The 14318-nt window shown below is 36.8% G+C and overlaps 4 protein-coding genes across 4 annotated transcripts in view; 2 read left to right on the top strand and 2 right to left on the bottom strand.

The window, feature by feature from the left end:
• Nucleotides 1–6901, bottom strand: part of LOC136264684 (BOS complex subunit TMEM147-like) — a 23286-nt gene extending 16385 nt beyond the window's left edge. Inside the window, exons 1-3 of the mRNA XM_066059463.1 lie at nucleotides 6753–6901; nucleotides 6625–6694; nucleotides 5641–5712 (exon numbers count right to left, since the gene is read on the bottom strand). Of these exons, the coding sequence (XP_065915535.1) occupies nucleotides 5641–5712; nucleotides 6625–6694; nucleotides 6753–6829 (219 nt within the window). The 5' untranslated portion in view covers nucleotides 6830–6901. The remainder of the gene's footprint in view (nucleotides 1–5640; nucleotides 5713–6624; nucleotides 6695–6752) is intronic.
• LOC136264683 (ER membrane protein complex subunit 8-like) lies at nucleotides 6838–8433 on the top strand. Its single transcript, XM_066059462.1, has 6 exons — nucleotides 6838–7068; nucleotides 7188–7264; nucleotides 7317–7386; nucleotides 7882–7929; nucleotides 7986–8032; nucleotides 8098–8433. Exons 1-6 carry the CDS (start codon nucleotides 6886–6888, stop codon nucleotides 8357–8359), a joined length of 687 nt encoding a protein of 228 aa, XP_065915534.1. The 5' UTR covers nucleotides 6838–6885; the 3' UTR covers nucleotides 8360–8433.
• LOC136264686 (transmembrane protein 42-like) lies at nucleotides 8363–10960 on the bottom strand. Its single transcript, XM_066059466.1, has 3 exons — nucleotides 10462–10960; nucleotides 10237–10383; nucleotides 8363–8655 (listed from the first exon to the last, which is right to left on the bottom strand). Exons 1-3 carry the CDS (start codon nucleotides 10603–10605, stop codon nucleotides 8515–8517), a joined length of 432 nt encoding a protein of 143 aa, XP_065915538.1. The 5' UTR covers nucleotides 10606–10960; the 3' UTR covers nucleotides 8363–8514.
• Nucleotides 10598–14292, top strand: LOC136264685 (ras-related protein Rab-2A). The gene is made up of 9 exons (XM_066059464.1): nucleotides 10598–10749; nucleotides 10856–10927; nucleotides 11025–11092; nucleotides 11539–11621; nucleotides 11670–11762; nucleotides 12303–12339; nucleotides 12701–12775; nucleotides 12831–12899; nucleotides 14056–14292. The coding sequence occupies exons 1-9, from the start codon at nucleotides 10704–10706 to the stop codon at nucleotides 14152–14154; spliced, it is 642 nt and encodes a 213-aa protein (XP_065915536.1). The 5' UTR covers nucleotides 10598–10703; the 3' UTR covers nucleotides 14155–14292.
• Nucleotides 14293–14318: the final 26 nt, after the last annotated feature.

Genomic DNA, 14318 nt, shown 5'->3' with positions numbered 1-14318 from the left:
CGAGATTTTACTTAATAAATAAGGTATAACTGAAGAGATGGTACAGCATTAATATGTTTATGGACGCATGATAATCTCATTTATAGTCAACCTGTCTAAAAAGGACCATTTTTGGATTTGCTAGAAAGGGTTGATTCTTTGCTGCTATACATTAATATCCAATTAAAGTATAAATTAGCTGCAGCTTATAGATGGTCTTTCAATACAGGTGGTCACTAATACAGGTTGCAATGTACCTAGACACCTTCACTCTGTAAGACAAACTTGGCATGGCCTTGTTGTGAGTGGTTATTGGGGGTGTACACTTCAATACAGCAATAATACACTGCAAATTCCACCGCATACCACAACATAACTCATTATATCTCTTGAGCCCATTGTGTTCCCACCACAAAAATTTTATCAAACATAGACCATGACCCAATCATTATTCACAAAAGAATTCGAAAAATTTCAAGCAGTATTTTTCAAAATATAAAGGATTAAAATTTTCAATGAAGTACTTTTGAACTATAATTAAGTAGATATCCCATAATTTAGGGATCACTGGAAAGGTCAATCAACAGTCTTCCATCACTGAAAATTGTGTTTAAAATGTTTACACAGTACACAGTTGCAGTTGATTTTGTAACTAGAGATGGACCGAATTTTCATGAAATATTCAAAATATTTGCGGTCATAAATCAGAAACTATGGAATGTATGGAGCTAAAAATTTGCATGAGTGATAAGCACCATAGGTACTACAAACACACCAAGTTTCATCAAAATCCGAGAGGTGACCCTAAATTCCTTGTTGATTTGACATGGAATGACCCTTAAGTAAAGTACAAGTACTTTTGAATTTTCCAAGTACAAGTACAAGTACTCTAGCAGCAATCAAGAGAGTACTTAAGTAAAGTACAAGTACATGCTGGAAGTACTTAAGTAAAGTACAAGTACATTTTGTTGTAGTAAAATATATGCTGTATTCAGTGTATTGTAGTATGTAAGTGTGCCCAGGGGGTTGGTTTTTGTCAACCATTCTCTCTCTTAAACTCTTAAAATTCACTGACTTGAACAGCATCATTGTCAGAATGCTATGACATCATTAATCATGGCAACATGGTACATAGTAAGGTTGGGGAAGGCAGTAGAAGAGTCGCAAGAAGTTGTAAACTGCACCTTCACCCACTGTGTACAAACTACGTATACTGTTTGCAGTACTACAAATATTTAAAAGTACTTTAAGTACAGTACATACAAGTACTTAGCAAAGTACTTGAGTATAAGTACAAGTACACTGGGGAAATTAAGAAAGTATTTAAGTAAAGTACAAGTACTTTCAAATCTGTACTTAAGTGTACTTAAGTAAAAGTACTCATGTACTTGGCCCCATGTCTGGTATCCAGGCACATGACAGACAAGTATGCATTACACAGTTTTTTTTGTAATTGTTGTCACATCTGCATTTGACTTTGTGTCCCGTTTGCAGTAGAATTCATCCTGTTTGCAATTGAATTTGTCACTTTTGCATTAGAATTTGTTGCGTTTGCACAAGAATTCATCATAATTACATTGACTGCAATAAACCAGCCGCTCATCACAACTTTTACCATGGAGAATGCCACTTGAGACACTACAGGGTAACTGGAACTGGTTACATGTAAATCTATTCAAGTTAATTAACTTGTTCACGAGTGACCACACCCATCACCAATGGTGAAGCACCATTGTGACTCCTGTTGAAGAAGCTATAGCAGAAGAATTATTGCCTTATAAAGAATCTTTTACAACAGTTGTACTTCAACAAGATCATGAAGCAGCTGCTAAATCTTTGTTTTCGTGTTTACTGCAGCAGCTAATCTTGTTACAGAAAAATTCTTTTGACACGATTGCACAAGAATTCAAAATGAAGTCAATTGCAAAAGAACCTGTAATCTTTGTATTTTTCTCTGCTAATTTTTCTTTCACAACACTTACAAAGAAGTAGTGCCAAGTTATGAGCAATTTAAAAAAAAATTACAATACCATCACAGCACACACCTTTAGTGATTTGAAAATACTAAAATGCAACAAATTACTTTAATAGAACAGTCACCAAGTAGTGAGAGAAAACATACATGAACAGCATTCCAAGATTTAAACCAGGAACCTCAATACCTATACAGTATACACCCAAACATTTTACACTCTGTCACTGCTACCAGTTGATCATTACAACTTTATAAATGAAAGTTCTAGCTTACTAAATCAGAAAGTTAAAGTTTGGTTGAACAAGTTGATGTTATGCTACTTCTAAAAACCAGGCGCCCATGCAGTTAACACTAACTAAATAGGCAATTAATCAACCATCCATATAATTTAGTTTAAATTCATGCTATTGTGCAATTGAGCGTATTTTGTAATTCATGAATTATTTTGTAATACGGTAATTACGTTGCTATGCACTGCTAGGGAAGTGTAACCATAAACAAACCACTTTAAACACAACTTACATACAGAAGTATTTTCTCGACTGTTTCAATATGTGTCTATCATGTTTTCTCTTGCAAATTACTGAGAGAAAGCCTTGAGGCTACCCTTCAATTTCGTTCGAGTAAGTACGGGTAACGACCCCTTTCAACTCGAAGGATGGTAGCCCAAGAGGCCTTCAACGTTGTTTTAAAGTTTTTAAATGTCTACAAAATAGAAAGTAAAGACCGTTCACGAAGCATATGAAGAGTCACCATACCTGTATTTCAGACTGCCGAGAAGAAACCACTTCAGAATGAAGTTTATGGGTGTGGAAGTTTAATACCAACTTAAATTAGCTTTCAATTCTTACATCCTGGCTGTTTTTTTACCATTTTTAATGTTTTTGCTCACGTGAGTGCGTACAGACAAACAAACATAGGTAGGTACACACAAACAAACATAGGTAGGTACACACAAACAAACATAGGTAGGTACACACAAACAAACATAGGTAGGTACACACAAACAAACATAGGTAGGTACACACAAACAAAACATAGGTAGGTACACACAAACACACGCTTTTACGAATACAATTTCAGTAAACCAGGCGCGCACCCACAACCAGACTTCGGCCGGTTGTGGGCGCAGTGGCGCATGCCTGGTTTAAAACATTTTTATGTGTGTAGGATTTCCTCAGAAAAAAGCCCCCTGGAGCTAAAAAATGCTGTATGACTCTACTACAACAATGCTAACAAATAGAGGCGACATACCAAACATGTCACAATCATGCAAGCAATTTGTTATCATGGCTACCAGTTAAACTGTTTATGCAAACTACATAGTTCTTTTTTGCACATGTACCTTCCAGTAAAGCAATGGAAATTTGTTTATCAATGACCATACCCCTGTGCATGTAAGCATGTTTTGAGTTACCTTGACAACCGTTTCAAGTAATAAATGATACACATTCTAATACAAAATATTTCAAGACACCATATAATTTTCCTGACAAGTGTAGTGCTGAGCGGTTTTGATATTTCATAGGCGGTACAGTATTGTTGCGGTATGACTACATTATTGGCATACCTTAGTTTTAGACCTACAGTACTAGATTTAGACACAGAAATAATCATAAAAATTTTCAGTTAACAACAGAATGGACCTTGTCCGCAATGACGTCATAGCCATAAATGGCGGTAATAGTTGTGGGAAATTTGTATGGACAATTATGGGAAGAAAATTTTTAACGATCATATCTCAGCCAAGAAAGAAAATGTCGAGCTCTAACCCTCAGGTATGGCTTTAAGACATTACAATAAATACGTAGAAAGCGATTTTCAGGTGGTTTTCAAACTAACGCTAAACTGTTGTTCATTCTGTTACCTTATAACCATACCTGCAGGTTAGAGTTCGATATCTTCTATCTTGACTGAGATATCATCGTTCAAAATTTTTCCTCCCATAGTCGCCCATACAAATTTTATGAAAGTCCCACAACTATCGCGGCCATTTTTACGCGTTTGACGTCATTGCGGATAAGGTCCATTGTGTTAAAAGCCAATTGCAGTATATTTACTGCAGTACATATTCATTCATGAGCTTTAGGTAGACTTCTTCGCACAGGGTATGTTATTTTAGCTACTAAAAGACTTGTGTTTTAGAATTCACGATATTCGTGGTAGCTAAAAATTGGACAGTGACAAAAACAGATACCACGGTTTGACTAAAATATTGTCATATTGCTCAGCATTACTGACAAGCAAAGTGCATTAAATTCCACAAATTTAACTACAAAGCCTTCTAGAGCTGAGCAATAGTTGCGATCTATTGATTATCGTGATAGTAAGTAACAATCGTGATAATGATAGTATGCAATCGTACTATCATGATATACAAAACATATCTCACAAACATGAATAACAGCAGCAAACATGATAGTGTTGAAATTGTGAAAGTCCAGTTGAGAATGCACAACAAAGATGACAACTGTAATACATACCAATTTTTACCAATGGAGTGTAAGAAATGCAGATATGTGGTGTGTAATTGAATTATTTGTGTGTCATTTATGTGAAGTTGTGTCTTTGATAACTAGTAGTAATATCGTGATACTATCTCTATCGTGATATAAAAGTTACTATCGAATCGTGATAGTGATAGTTGTACTATCGCTCAGCTCTAAAGCCTTCACAGTGTAACTTCTTGTTAAATGTACCACACGAGCTGACAAATTATGAATGGTTCATGTGATCTTAATGAGTGCACTAGTACTGAGTTCACCAAATCAAATATTTGACAATCTTGCTATGACTACCGCATCGTAAACTAACACACGTGGGAAGCATGCCATTGGGGCTACAGAAATGAAACAAAGATTTTTGAACTCTTCATGAGTAAGCAAATGGGTTGAATTGAGCCTTCCTTCTCTGAGCAATGGCCTGATATAAACTTGTGTAAAATTTCTTTGTAGCAAGCATAATTTTACAATTATTATTTTAAAATTTCATTTTTTTCCAAATTGCATGCTTGTGTAAACAAGTATGAGACAGTTACATATCTCACCGATGGTACCAAAAGAGCATTACTGATAAGCAGGTAACTATACAGATATATTTTACGTATATAACATACGTATGTGGTCCCTGTGTAAATCTCTTATGTAATATACATGTCAATGCACACTATCTCTGAAAGTAAAGACTCTTCTAACATGGATCTCTATGATACATATGCTAAATTTATACATCACAAAGCATTTGTGCAAGTTACTCGGCAAGTTAGTGATGTACAGATAAATCATTAAATAATCAGAAATCAGTTTATTGGCCACATTTCAGTTAAATCTGTATCAGTAATTATTAGCAGATTGGTACTGACCCTGATGTTATTGTTTAAAGATAAAAGTTGAAATTTTGGTATAAGCAAAAACATCAGATAGGTTATTAGTGTTGGCCATTATATGAATTTGATTATCAGCTAATCAGCTACATCTCCTATCGGTGCATCACTAGTGTAGGCACATCATACGTAATATAAAGCATGCAATGCTATGTGTGTTTGTGTGTGTGTGTGTGTTATGCATAGTGCAAGCATGTAAAATCTATATGACATCTACGTGTATTGCATGCAACTACTGTAAGACGCTACCCGGTCTTGGTTTAAAATTTACCAAAATGACAGAACACAAATTGTAATCACTTACTGTCACAATGTCATCATTTGTTTCAGCATCTTCTGCTTCAGTAGCAGGAAAAAATGTTGCCAGCAACAACATCTAATAAGTGTACCATGTTCAATCTAACTTTCCAAAACTGTAGCTGAGCAGCTGCAGCTTAAGCACACAACTATATTACTGTCAAATGCAATACTCAAAAGAAATTACAATCTCTGAATAGCTAAACTATATACAAAAATGTTCGTGTACATGTATACACAAAATGCATGTAAACATGTTGCTTAATTGCACACTAGTAAACCAGCTATAGCTTAGTCTGGCGGCGCCCGCCCCTTCGCATAGAGTAAGGGTCTGGTATGCTTAGTATAGTGCAGTCGTACCGGATTACCAAAAACTGGTGCAACCAATCAGAACGCTCCACGTTTAATCAGCGCATTTTTGTTTATGTTACGTCAAAAGAATGAATCAAATTCCCTAACAGTACTGAAAGAAACAAAAGGAGTTAGCTAATAAAGAACAGAGAAGAAAGTGTTATTTCGGGAAGGGCTTTTCGCCTTGTTTGATACGCGAAAAAACCCAGGTTACGCTCTGATTTCCTAGGTAGGGAGACATGAGTATTCTATGAGTATTCTATGAGTAGACCAATCCACTTTCGCCTGTGTAAAGGCGAAGAAAGTTCAATATCACTGCCATTAGTAGTAGTATGTTGTAGTTTTCAGTATGTAATATTATGGCTTCATTTGTTATTGTATTCATTTGTATGCTCGTTTAAAGATATATCACTGCCAGTTTTGGGTGAGGCACTTCCGTTAAGACCATTTTCGTTACGTCATTACATTCAAATTAAATTCCTCCAGAACAACTCGGTGATACTAAACATACCAGACCCTTACTCCATGCGAAGGGGGGGCGCCGCCAGACTAGCTATAGCTAGGCCTCTTTATTACATACATGCAAGAGCACACTGGGATTCACTGCATACACAAAAGCGTACATAATGGTCACACATACCTTAACAAGTTGGGTGAAGAAGTAAGCTCCACCAGCTTTAACACATCTCAATAAGGCACTGTACTCTGACCTGACCACGTGGATAACAAAACAACATACAAGCTGTCTTTAATGTAGCTACAACTCACAGTCCAGAGTATCTGTAGGTAATAAAATACGGCGCGTATGATAGAACCACACAGTTTCCCAAGTGAAAGAAGGTCATTTCACTTGCTCGTGTCTGCACGATTAATTTACATTGTGGGATTTAGTTTTTCAAGAATGAGTGTGAAAGTCACGCTAAAAGCCTATCTGAAGATTCTCCTGCACTGTCACAAGTATCCATACCGAGCCATTAATGGAGTTCTAATAGGGAAAGCCACTCAGAGGGAAGCATTGGATTGTATTCCGTTATTCCACCAATCACTCCAATTATCGCCCATGACGGAAGTAGCATTGATACAAGTGAGCAAATAGCTACTAAGCTTTAGTGTATAATGTCAATGGAATTATGTGTGAGCTTGTACGTGCACATTCTAGGTCATTAATATTTACAGCGATGTTATGCTTATTATACTACCTAGATTGATCACTATTGTGAGAAACATGATCTGACCATAATGGGATACTATCAAGCAAATGAGTTGCTGGAATCATCAGAGTGAGGAAATAAATGGGGGAATTTTTTTATTGTATTGTTTGTTATTTATCAGACCGGATAGCACAGCCTTTGCTATTGCTAAGAAGATACACGATAATAATAACAAATCATGTTTGTTGATGGTACGTAGTGTTTTGTGGGTTAGTAGTATGTGTAATACACTTATCAAGATTATTATCCGGAAAGGTGGGGTTTGACTTTTCCAAAAATCAAATTCCTATACCCAGTGCACTTTGGAAAACATATTGCTAAAAAAATTGGATGGTCAAATTAATTCGGGACAGTTTTAAGGATAAATCATCATATTCCTCCAAATATGCCTGAGAGGGGGTAGTGGGACTTAGTATTGTTAGTTTCATAATTACATGACCAGGATGGACTTAAGTCACTACAAAATAGCTTTTCAGTCAATTGCACAGATTGCGCGTACCACCAAAAATTCTATATTGCGTACTTTGCAGTTATGATGGTATCAAGTTATCAACCCTATTAAAATTTATGTATCAAGAACATGAACATTAGATAATTCAAGTTGTTTTAGAATTAATTTTTGTGTTGCAATTTCACTCAGTGATTTACCACCACTTTGTTATATTGCAATAAATTCTTTCCTGTAGATTGATAACAAGAAAATTTCACCTACATGTGAAGAAAATGCACTTGAGGTATGATAAATAATACGTATATGTACATGTGCAAGTGACGTAAATGTCTCCTGTAGTTATATATGCTTCAAGATGACAAATGGAAACACTTTCAACAAAGAGTGTAAGCACACTTGTGTGAAGTGGAATACCTGTTGTAGTGACACGGTGTATGTAATTATTATATAGGGAGTTTGTAGGGGGCAAAGCAGTCTTAAGTCAGATCAGTCACATATTCAAGACACAGGCAGGCCTCCATCATTCCTTAGTAGATTTTGATAACCACTTAGATGATATTAGCTTAGACTGGCTAAACCATGAGGTCAATAAGCAGATTGAGGGTATCAAGCAGTTGTCACAAGTAGATAAGTTTAGCAGTTCTCCTCAAGAGGAAGTTACAAAACCAGAAACTGATGAAGAGAGTGACGAAGAGAATGATGAACCATCGTAATTATTTAATTTTAATATATTTATGTTTGTGTGATTTTAGGGTACAACAAATTAGAAAATTCTGGCAGGCACGAATTATACATGGTATTTCATCTGTCATGACCTTTTAGTCACTGTCTTCCACTTCTTTAGCTGTTGAAATACTTGCAGCAACCATTACTTGGTCTTTTCTCTGTCACTCAAAGTCTTGCTATCTGTTCCCTGGCGGATCAGCAACATGCCAACTATGATGAGTGATGCTCCAAACCACCAGAAGAGTGACAATACTTCACCAAATAAGCATTGTCCTAGAGTAGCCTGCAGAATAGCAAAATAGAATACATAGGGCAGTTGTTATATTACCACACAAAGTATCTAGTATATACACATATGTGAAGGACTGTATGATAAATTTTGAATTAGATCACATTTATATATCTCAGCCTCTGCACCCACAACAAATTACACAAAATCACAGCAAAGGTACATGACCTTTGGCTTCATTACCTATATTGTACAACTTCAAAAAAAAAAAAAAAGATTAGGATAGAGATCATTAAATACTTTACAAATGTTTAGGAGTGTCAAAGTGTATAACTAGAGTATTGTGTAATAACTGGAGCCACTGTGACTCTTTCATGACCATGAATGGTATTGTTTACCAATAACCTTTACACATTGACACTATACTATGTGATGGTATCACTGTCTGTATGAAGGTAAGTTTAAAGTGAGTACAAGGTAACCTTGTACTCACTGCACCCTCCAACCCTGACTTTTTTTTCCCAGGGTATCCAGCACCCTTAGCACTAGATGTTGAAGTGCTAGCCAAAACCCTGACTCACCTCAAACTCACTTAACTCCATACAATTATAGTGTTTGATATATAGTTGGGTGAAATGGATGAGCTAATAGACTCTTTCCAAAAATATGTCACTGCTTAGCAACAGCTTTCCAACATTTTGATTGGGGCCACTGTCAATAATCACGATTGCGCTACATCAAGGGGTAGTCACTTCCATACCGCCAGTTGATGCGCTCGTGACCGGGATCAAAAAGTTTGATCGCCAAAATATTGCCTTGATCACTTGATTTCATCTTTCCAAGAGCCTTGATTCCTGATCATCAACCGTAAAAGCTTAGTAAATTCTCGTGTTGCTCAAAGTTAGCTTTCCAAAGGTGCTTGATCGCTTGATTCACTACAAATATACCCCTTGATCACTTGATTAATCTTGATCCCGGTCGTAAGCGCATCAATTGGTGGTATGGAGGTGACTACCCCTTGTACATAGAAATACGGTGAAAACGGCTCGAGCAGATTAGTATTGTTAAAGGAATGGCCATAGAAGTATTCGAGGTTGCAAATTAGTGTTCTGGTTAGAGGCAGGTGGTTATCAGGGCTGAACAAGGTGCGAAACATCGACAACACTAATTTTCTTGTCTGCCCGTACAAGAAGCTGTTAAATAGTGTGTGGGAGGTCAGCCGCTGTTACAGTTACTATCACCAATACAGTACTAATGATTACCCAAACTAAAATGCTATTATAACAGCTTGTACGGGCAGGCAAAGAAATTAGTGTTGTCGATGTTTCGCACCTTGTTCAGCCCTGATAACCACCTGCCTCTAACCAGAACACTAATCTGCAACCTCGAAAACTTCTATGGTCCGTCCTTTAACAATACTACTCTGCTCGAGCTGTTTTCACCACCGTATTTCTGTGTAGCGCAATCGTGATTATTGACAGTGGCCCCAATCAAAATGTCGGAAAGCTGTTGCTAAGCAATGACGTATTTTTGGAACCAGTCGCGATACAACATCTACTCCCATATAATATGTGAGAATTTTATCACTTTACTTCATTACATCAAAACATGGTGGATACACATGGTATAACTTACTGTGGTTAGTAGATTGGCAGCATTGTTTATAACAGTGGCTTCAGCTGTGGATGAACAGTACTGCATTGACCTCACAAACAATGTTATCATAAAAGCATTGCTCAGTAACATCAGTGCCAGCAGTATAACACGGGCTAGCAATACCACCTGAAAACAATTGATCTTTACAACGTGTGTGCACCTCGATGTACACATCTCTTTACATGTGTAGACATGACAACTCACTGTGTCGCAGTATTCATCTTGTATCCACGGACAAAGAGCAGGACGTACAAGTTTCCCACCATCTTCTAAAGCTGCCTTAGAGAACACGGACGCTAACGCTGCAAACACCCCAGAACAAGCAGCAACTGAAAATCCCACAATCATTATGTTTGCACATGGAGACAATCACGTGATTTATAAGCTAAGTGAAAGTGTTAGGAGCAGTTACTAAACGAAAAAGGTTTAACGTTGTGAAGATTACAATGGCGTATTCGTATCTGTTTAAGTACATTATTATTGGAGACACAGGTACGTTTGAATACTTCACAGAAACTCCTGCGTTTAATTTCTGAGAATTCGGATAACCCGCATGCGTCACTGGGTTTGAAGTTACTTTCAATATCGTTGTTGTTAGGTGTTGGAAAGTCCTGTCTACTTCTTCAGTTTACCGATAAAAGATTCCAACCTGTTCATGATTTGACAATAGGTAATATCAGCAATAATGCTTTTGTTGAGAACACATTTCTTAAGTGTGTAAATTGTAAAGCACTTTAATTAGAGTACCAATGTTTGTTTATTCTAAGGTGTTGAGTTTGGTGCTCGAATGATAACAATTGATGGTAAACAGATCAAGTTACAAATTTGGGACACGGTGAGTTGTACAGAAGGTGCTCTCTATCAGACAGTCATCTCTAAAACATGTGCCAAGTATCATCAGTGTAGGGCTTGTGTTTTGTGACACCTTACCTTAGCCAAGTTTTATCATTTGTGTTGCAATTAATTAAGCTAAATGACAGGTCATTGTATTAAAAGCTACTATGACACTTGTATGATATATGGGGCACATGACATTAATGATGTAATCTTGGTGATCATGTCATGGGTCAGTGTGTGATCTGGTTTGCGTTTTTGTAAATCTTTGAGACAATGGAATCTGATATTGTGATAAGTAATGTAATATTGGCTGAAGGTTTCCACTTCCAGAGAAAAACTAAGATTATATTATGTCCTTGTCCATATAACTACTTTTCTTTTAGAAACTTACAGGCAGGCATATTTTGTTGTCTGTGGTACGTATTTATAATTCTGGCATGACAGGCTGGGCAAGAATCATTCAGATCAATCACAAGATCATATTATAGAGGAGCTGCTGGAGCATTACTGGTCTATGATATTACGAGGTTAATATAACAACTGTGTAATAGTAGTATCTCATGATGTCATTGTAGACGAGATACATTTGAACACCTCACAACGTGGTTAGAAGATGCTCGACAACATTCTAGTTCTAATATGGTGATTATGTTGATCGGAAACAAAAGGTACATACGTACATTGTTTGTGTATGCTCTGTATAGTTCAGGATACTATATTGTTTGGTACAAAACATCTATCCACTGTGGTGTTTTGCTAATCACTAGAGTTGAAATAACAATTATTTAGTGTTTATGATCAAGTGCTGAGCTACTTGTAGGCATGACATGTGATGTGTTTTATACCATACCATAAACAGTTTACAAGTTTGTTACATAACAGCTAATGATACACAATTAAATGTTCCTGACAACTGTATTCCACAATTCAAAAATATGTGTATATAGCCAAGTGCATCGCTAGAGCTGATAAATCGTGTATCTTAATGAGTACTCAAGTACCAATTAACTACCAAAATCCTTAGGAATATTGGAGCCCTAATAATCAATGTGTAGCCTAAAACTGAGAACATGCATGCACCTGGGATTTGTGGTTTTGTTTCTTGCCTTGCGACCTTTGCAATCCATACAATTGCTTCTTATCTTGTAAGTGTCCCATGTACCATAAATGTGAACATTACTCATTTTGTAACCTTTCTTTTTCTACAGTGACTTGGAAGCCAGAAGAGAAGTGAAATTCAATGAGGTGAGGTTTTGTAATGATTATTAGCCTTTCCAATAGGTCTGTTGATATCTTTTCTTTGGTGTACGTTTAATCCACAGTTCACATATGACAAATATCATGAAATATGCAATGTATTTAGCTAGAGTAGATGGGTGGCTATAATACACATGCATGTCATGCACACACACACACACACACACACACACACACACACACACACACACACACACACACACACACACACACACACACACACACACACACACACACACACACACACACACACACACACACACACACACACACACACACAGAGTATATATACTTTTGCCGTTTCTCAATAACAGTAAACTGTACATATCTATGTTTGTAACATTTGCAGGGCCAAGACTTTGCTAAAGAACATGGGTTAGTTTTTATGGAGACATCAGCAAAAACTGCAGCAAATGTAGAGGATGTGAGTTGTACCACCATAAAGTCAACCTTATGTGATATCTTGTTTGTTATTGCAGGCTTTCATCAATACGGCTAAGGAAATTTATCAAAAAATCCAAGATGGTATATTTGATATCACTAATGAGGTAATAAACTGTACTTTAATGTTAGAAATAAAATTTTGGTTGAAGAAATGGCATTAGGCTGTGAATTGCTTTCTTTGAAAATGTGCAGTAAATTGCCTGACCTTTTCTGCATTCAACAGTGTTTTAGTTTCAGAGATTCTCACCCCTTGTATTAGCAGGCTTTAGTTTTCACACAAGTCCCCTAGGGGATTAACACTACTGACTACCATGGATTTTAGTCACCATAAAATTGGTAAAGGTTGATTAGTGCATAAACGAATGTACTGCATTCGTTCATGGTTTGAAGGGTGCATTATTCAAATGACATAAGCGAAGTTTGAAGTTTGTGCATGCGCAACCTGGTTATATTGGCAAGCAGAAGACTGCAGGAATCTGACTGCTCATCACGCCGTGAACAATTTTCGCTGTGGGCAATTACACCTGAGACACTAGAAAGTAATGGAAGGTGGTTGTACGCGAAGCCATTAGGTGTCTGACAAGTTAATTAACTCGCGTTCCACAAGTGACCATGCCCACTGATAATCGCGAAGTACAGTTGCATGTGACAAGCTGTAGAGGAAGAACATTCGTGAGATATGTACGACTGTAAGGTTTTTAAACAGCAGCTACCTCTTGTGTGCCTTCTCCTGCTGCCATATCTTGTTAAACAGACAAATCAATGTGAGCAACTCCATTTGCCAAAGGGAGCCAGAACGACAACTATTGTTTAATGAATTAAGCTACAATACACCCAAAACTATGCCAACTGTATCTAACTGTAGCTATAGCTACATACAATGTTCACCAAAACTTTGAATGTTGCACTCAAACTCTTGAAGCATAAAATCGACATTCGTTTATGCATTAATGTTGATTATATTTGCAAAGCTATTCATTAACTGCTGACTATATTGAAATTTCCAAATCTTCATACAGTCCAGTCAAACTTCACTTAGTGGCCACCTCTGTAACAAGACCACCTCATTATAGTGGCCACCTCTAGTAGTTCCCAAACGTAGGTCCCTAATATATTTGTAGGCCTACTTTATTTTATGACTAGGCCACTCCATTAATTTTTTTAGCACACAGGTGACCCTTTTCATGATCGAGGCATGTAATCTTAATCCACGTGTTGAATTTCACATGTGTATTAAATAGTTGTATTTTTCTTTTATAGGCTAATGGCATCAAATTGGGACCACAACACCCAGTAGGAGGAACAGCACATCAGGCTAGTAATCCTAATAAGCCAGCAGGAAATGGAGGATGTTGTTAAAGAACAAATTATTATTTAAGTGTTTACTTTTACTTAGCAAGAATACATCAGAGGTTTTTGTAATGTAATATTTACTCAGTTGTAATTGTTACGTGTTTGTGCGTGCCACTTAAATCAAGTCCGTATTTTGAATACTAATTCACGTGAAGTTTTACGCATGCGTA

The sequence above is a fragment of the Dysidea avara genome, chromosome 8, assembly GCF_963678975.1.
Source record: "Dysidea avara chromosome 8, odDysAvar1.4, whole genome shotgun sequence".
Taxonomy (NCBI): Eukaryota; Metazoa; Porifera; class Demospongiae; order Dictyoceratida; family Dysideidae; genus Dysidea; species Dysidea avara.
Note: the sequence above shows the minus strand (reverse complement) of the source record. Positions and strands in the feature narration are given on the sequence as shown.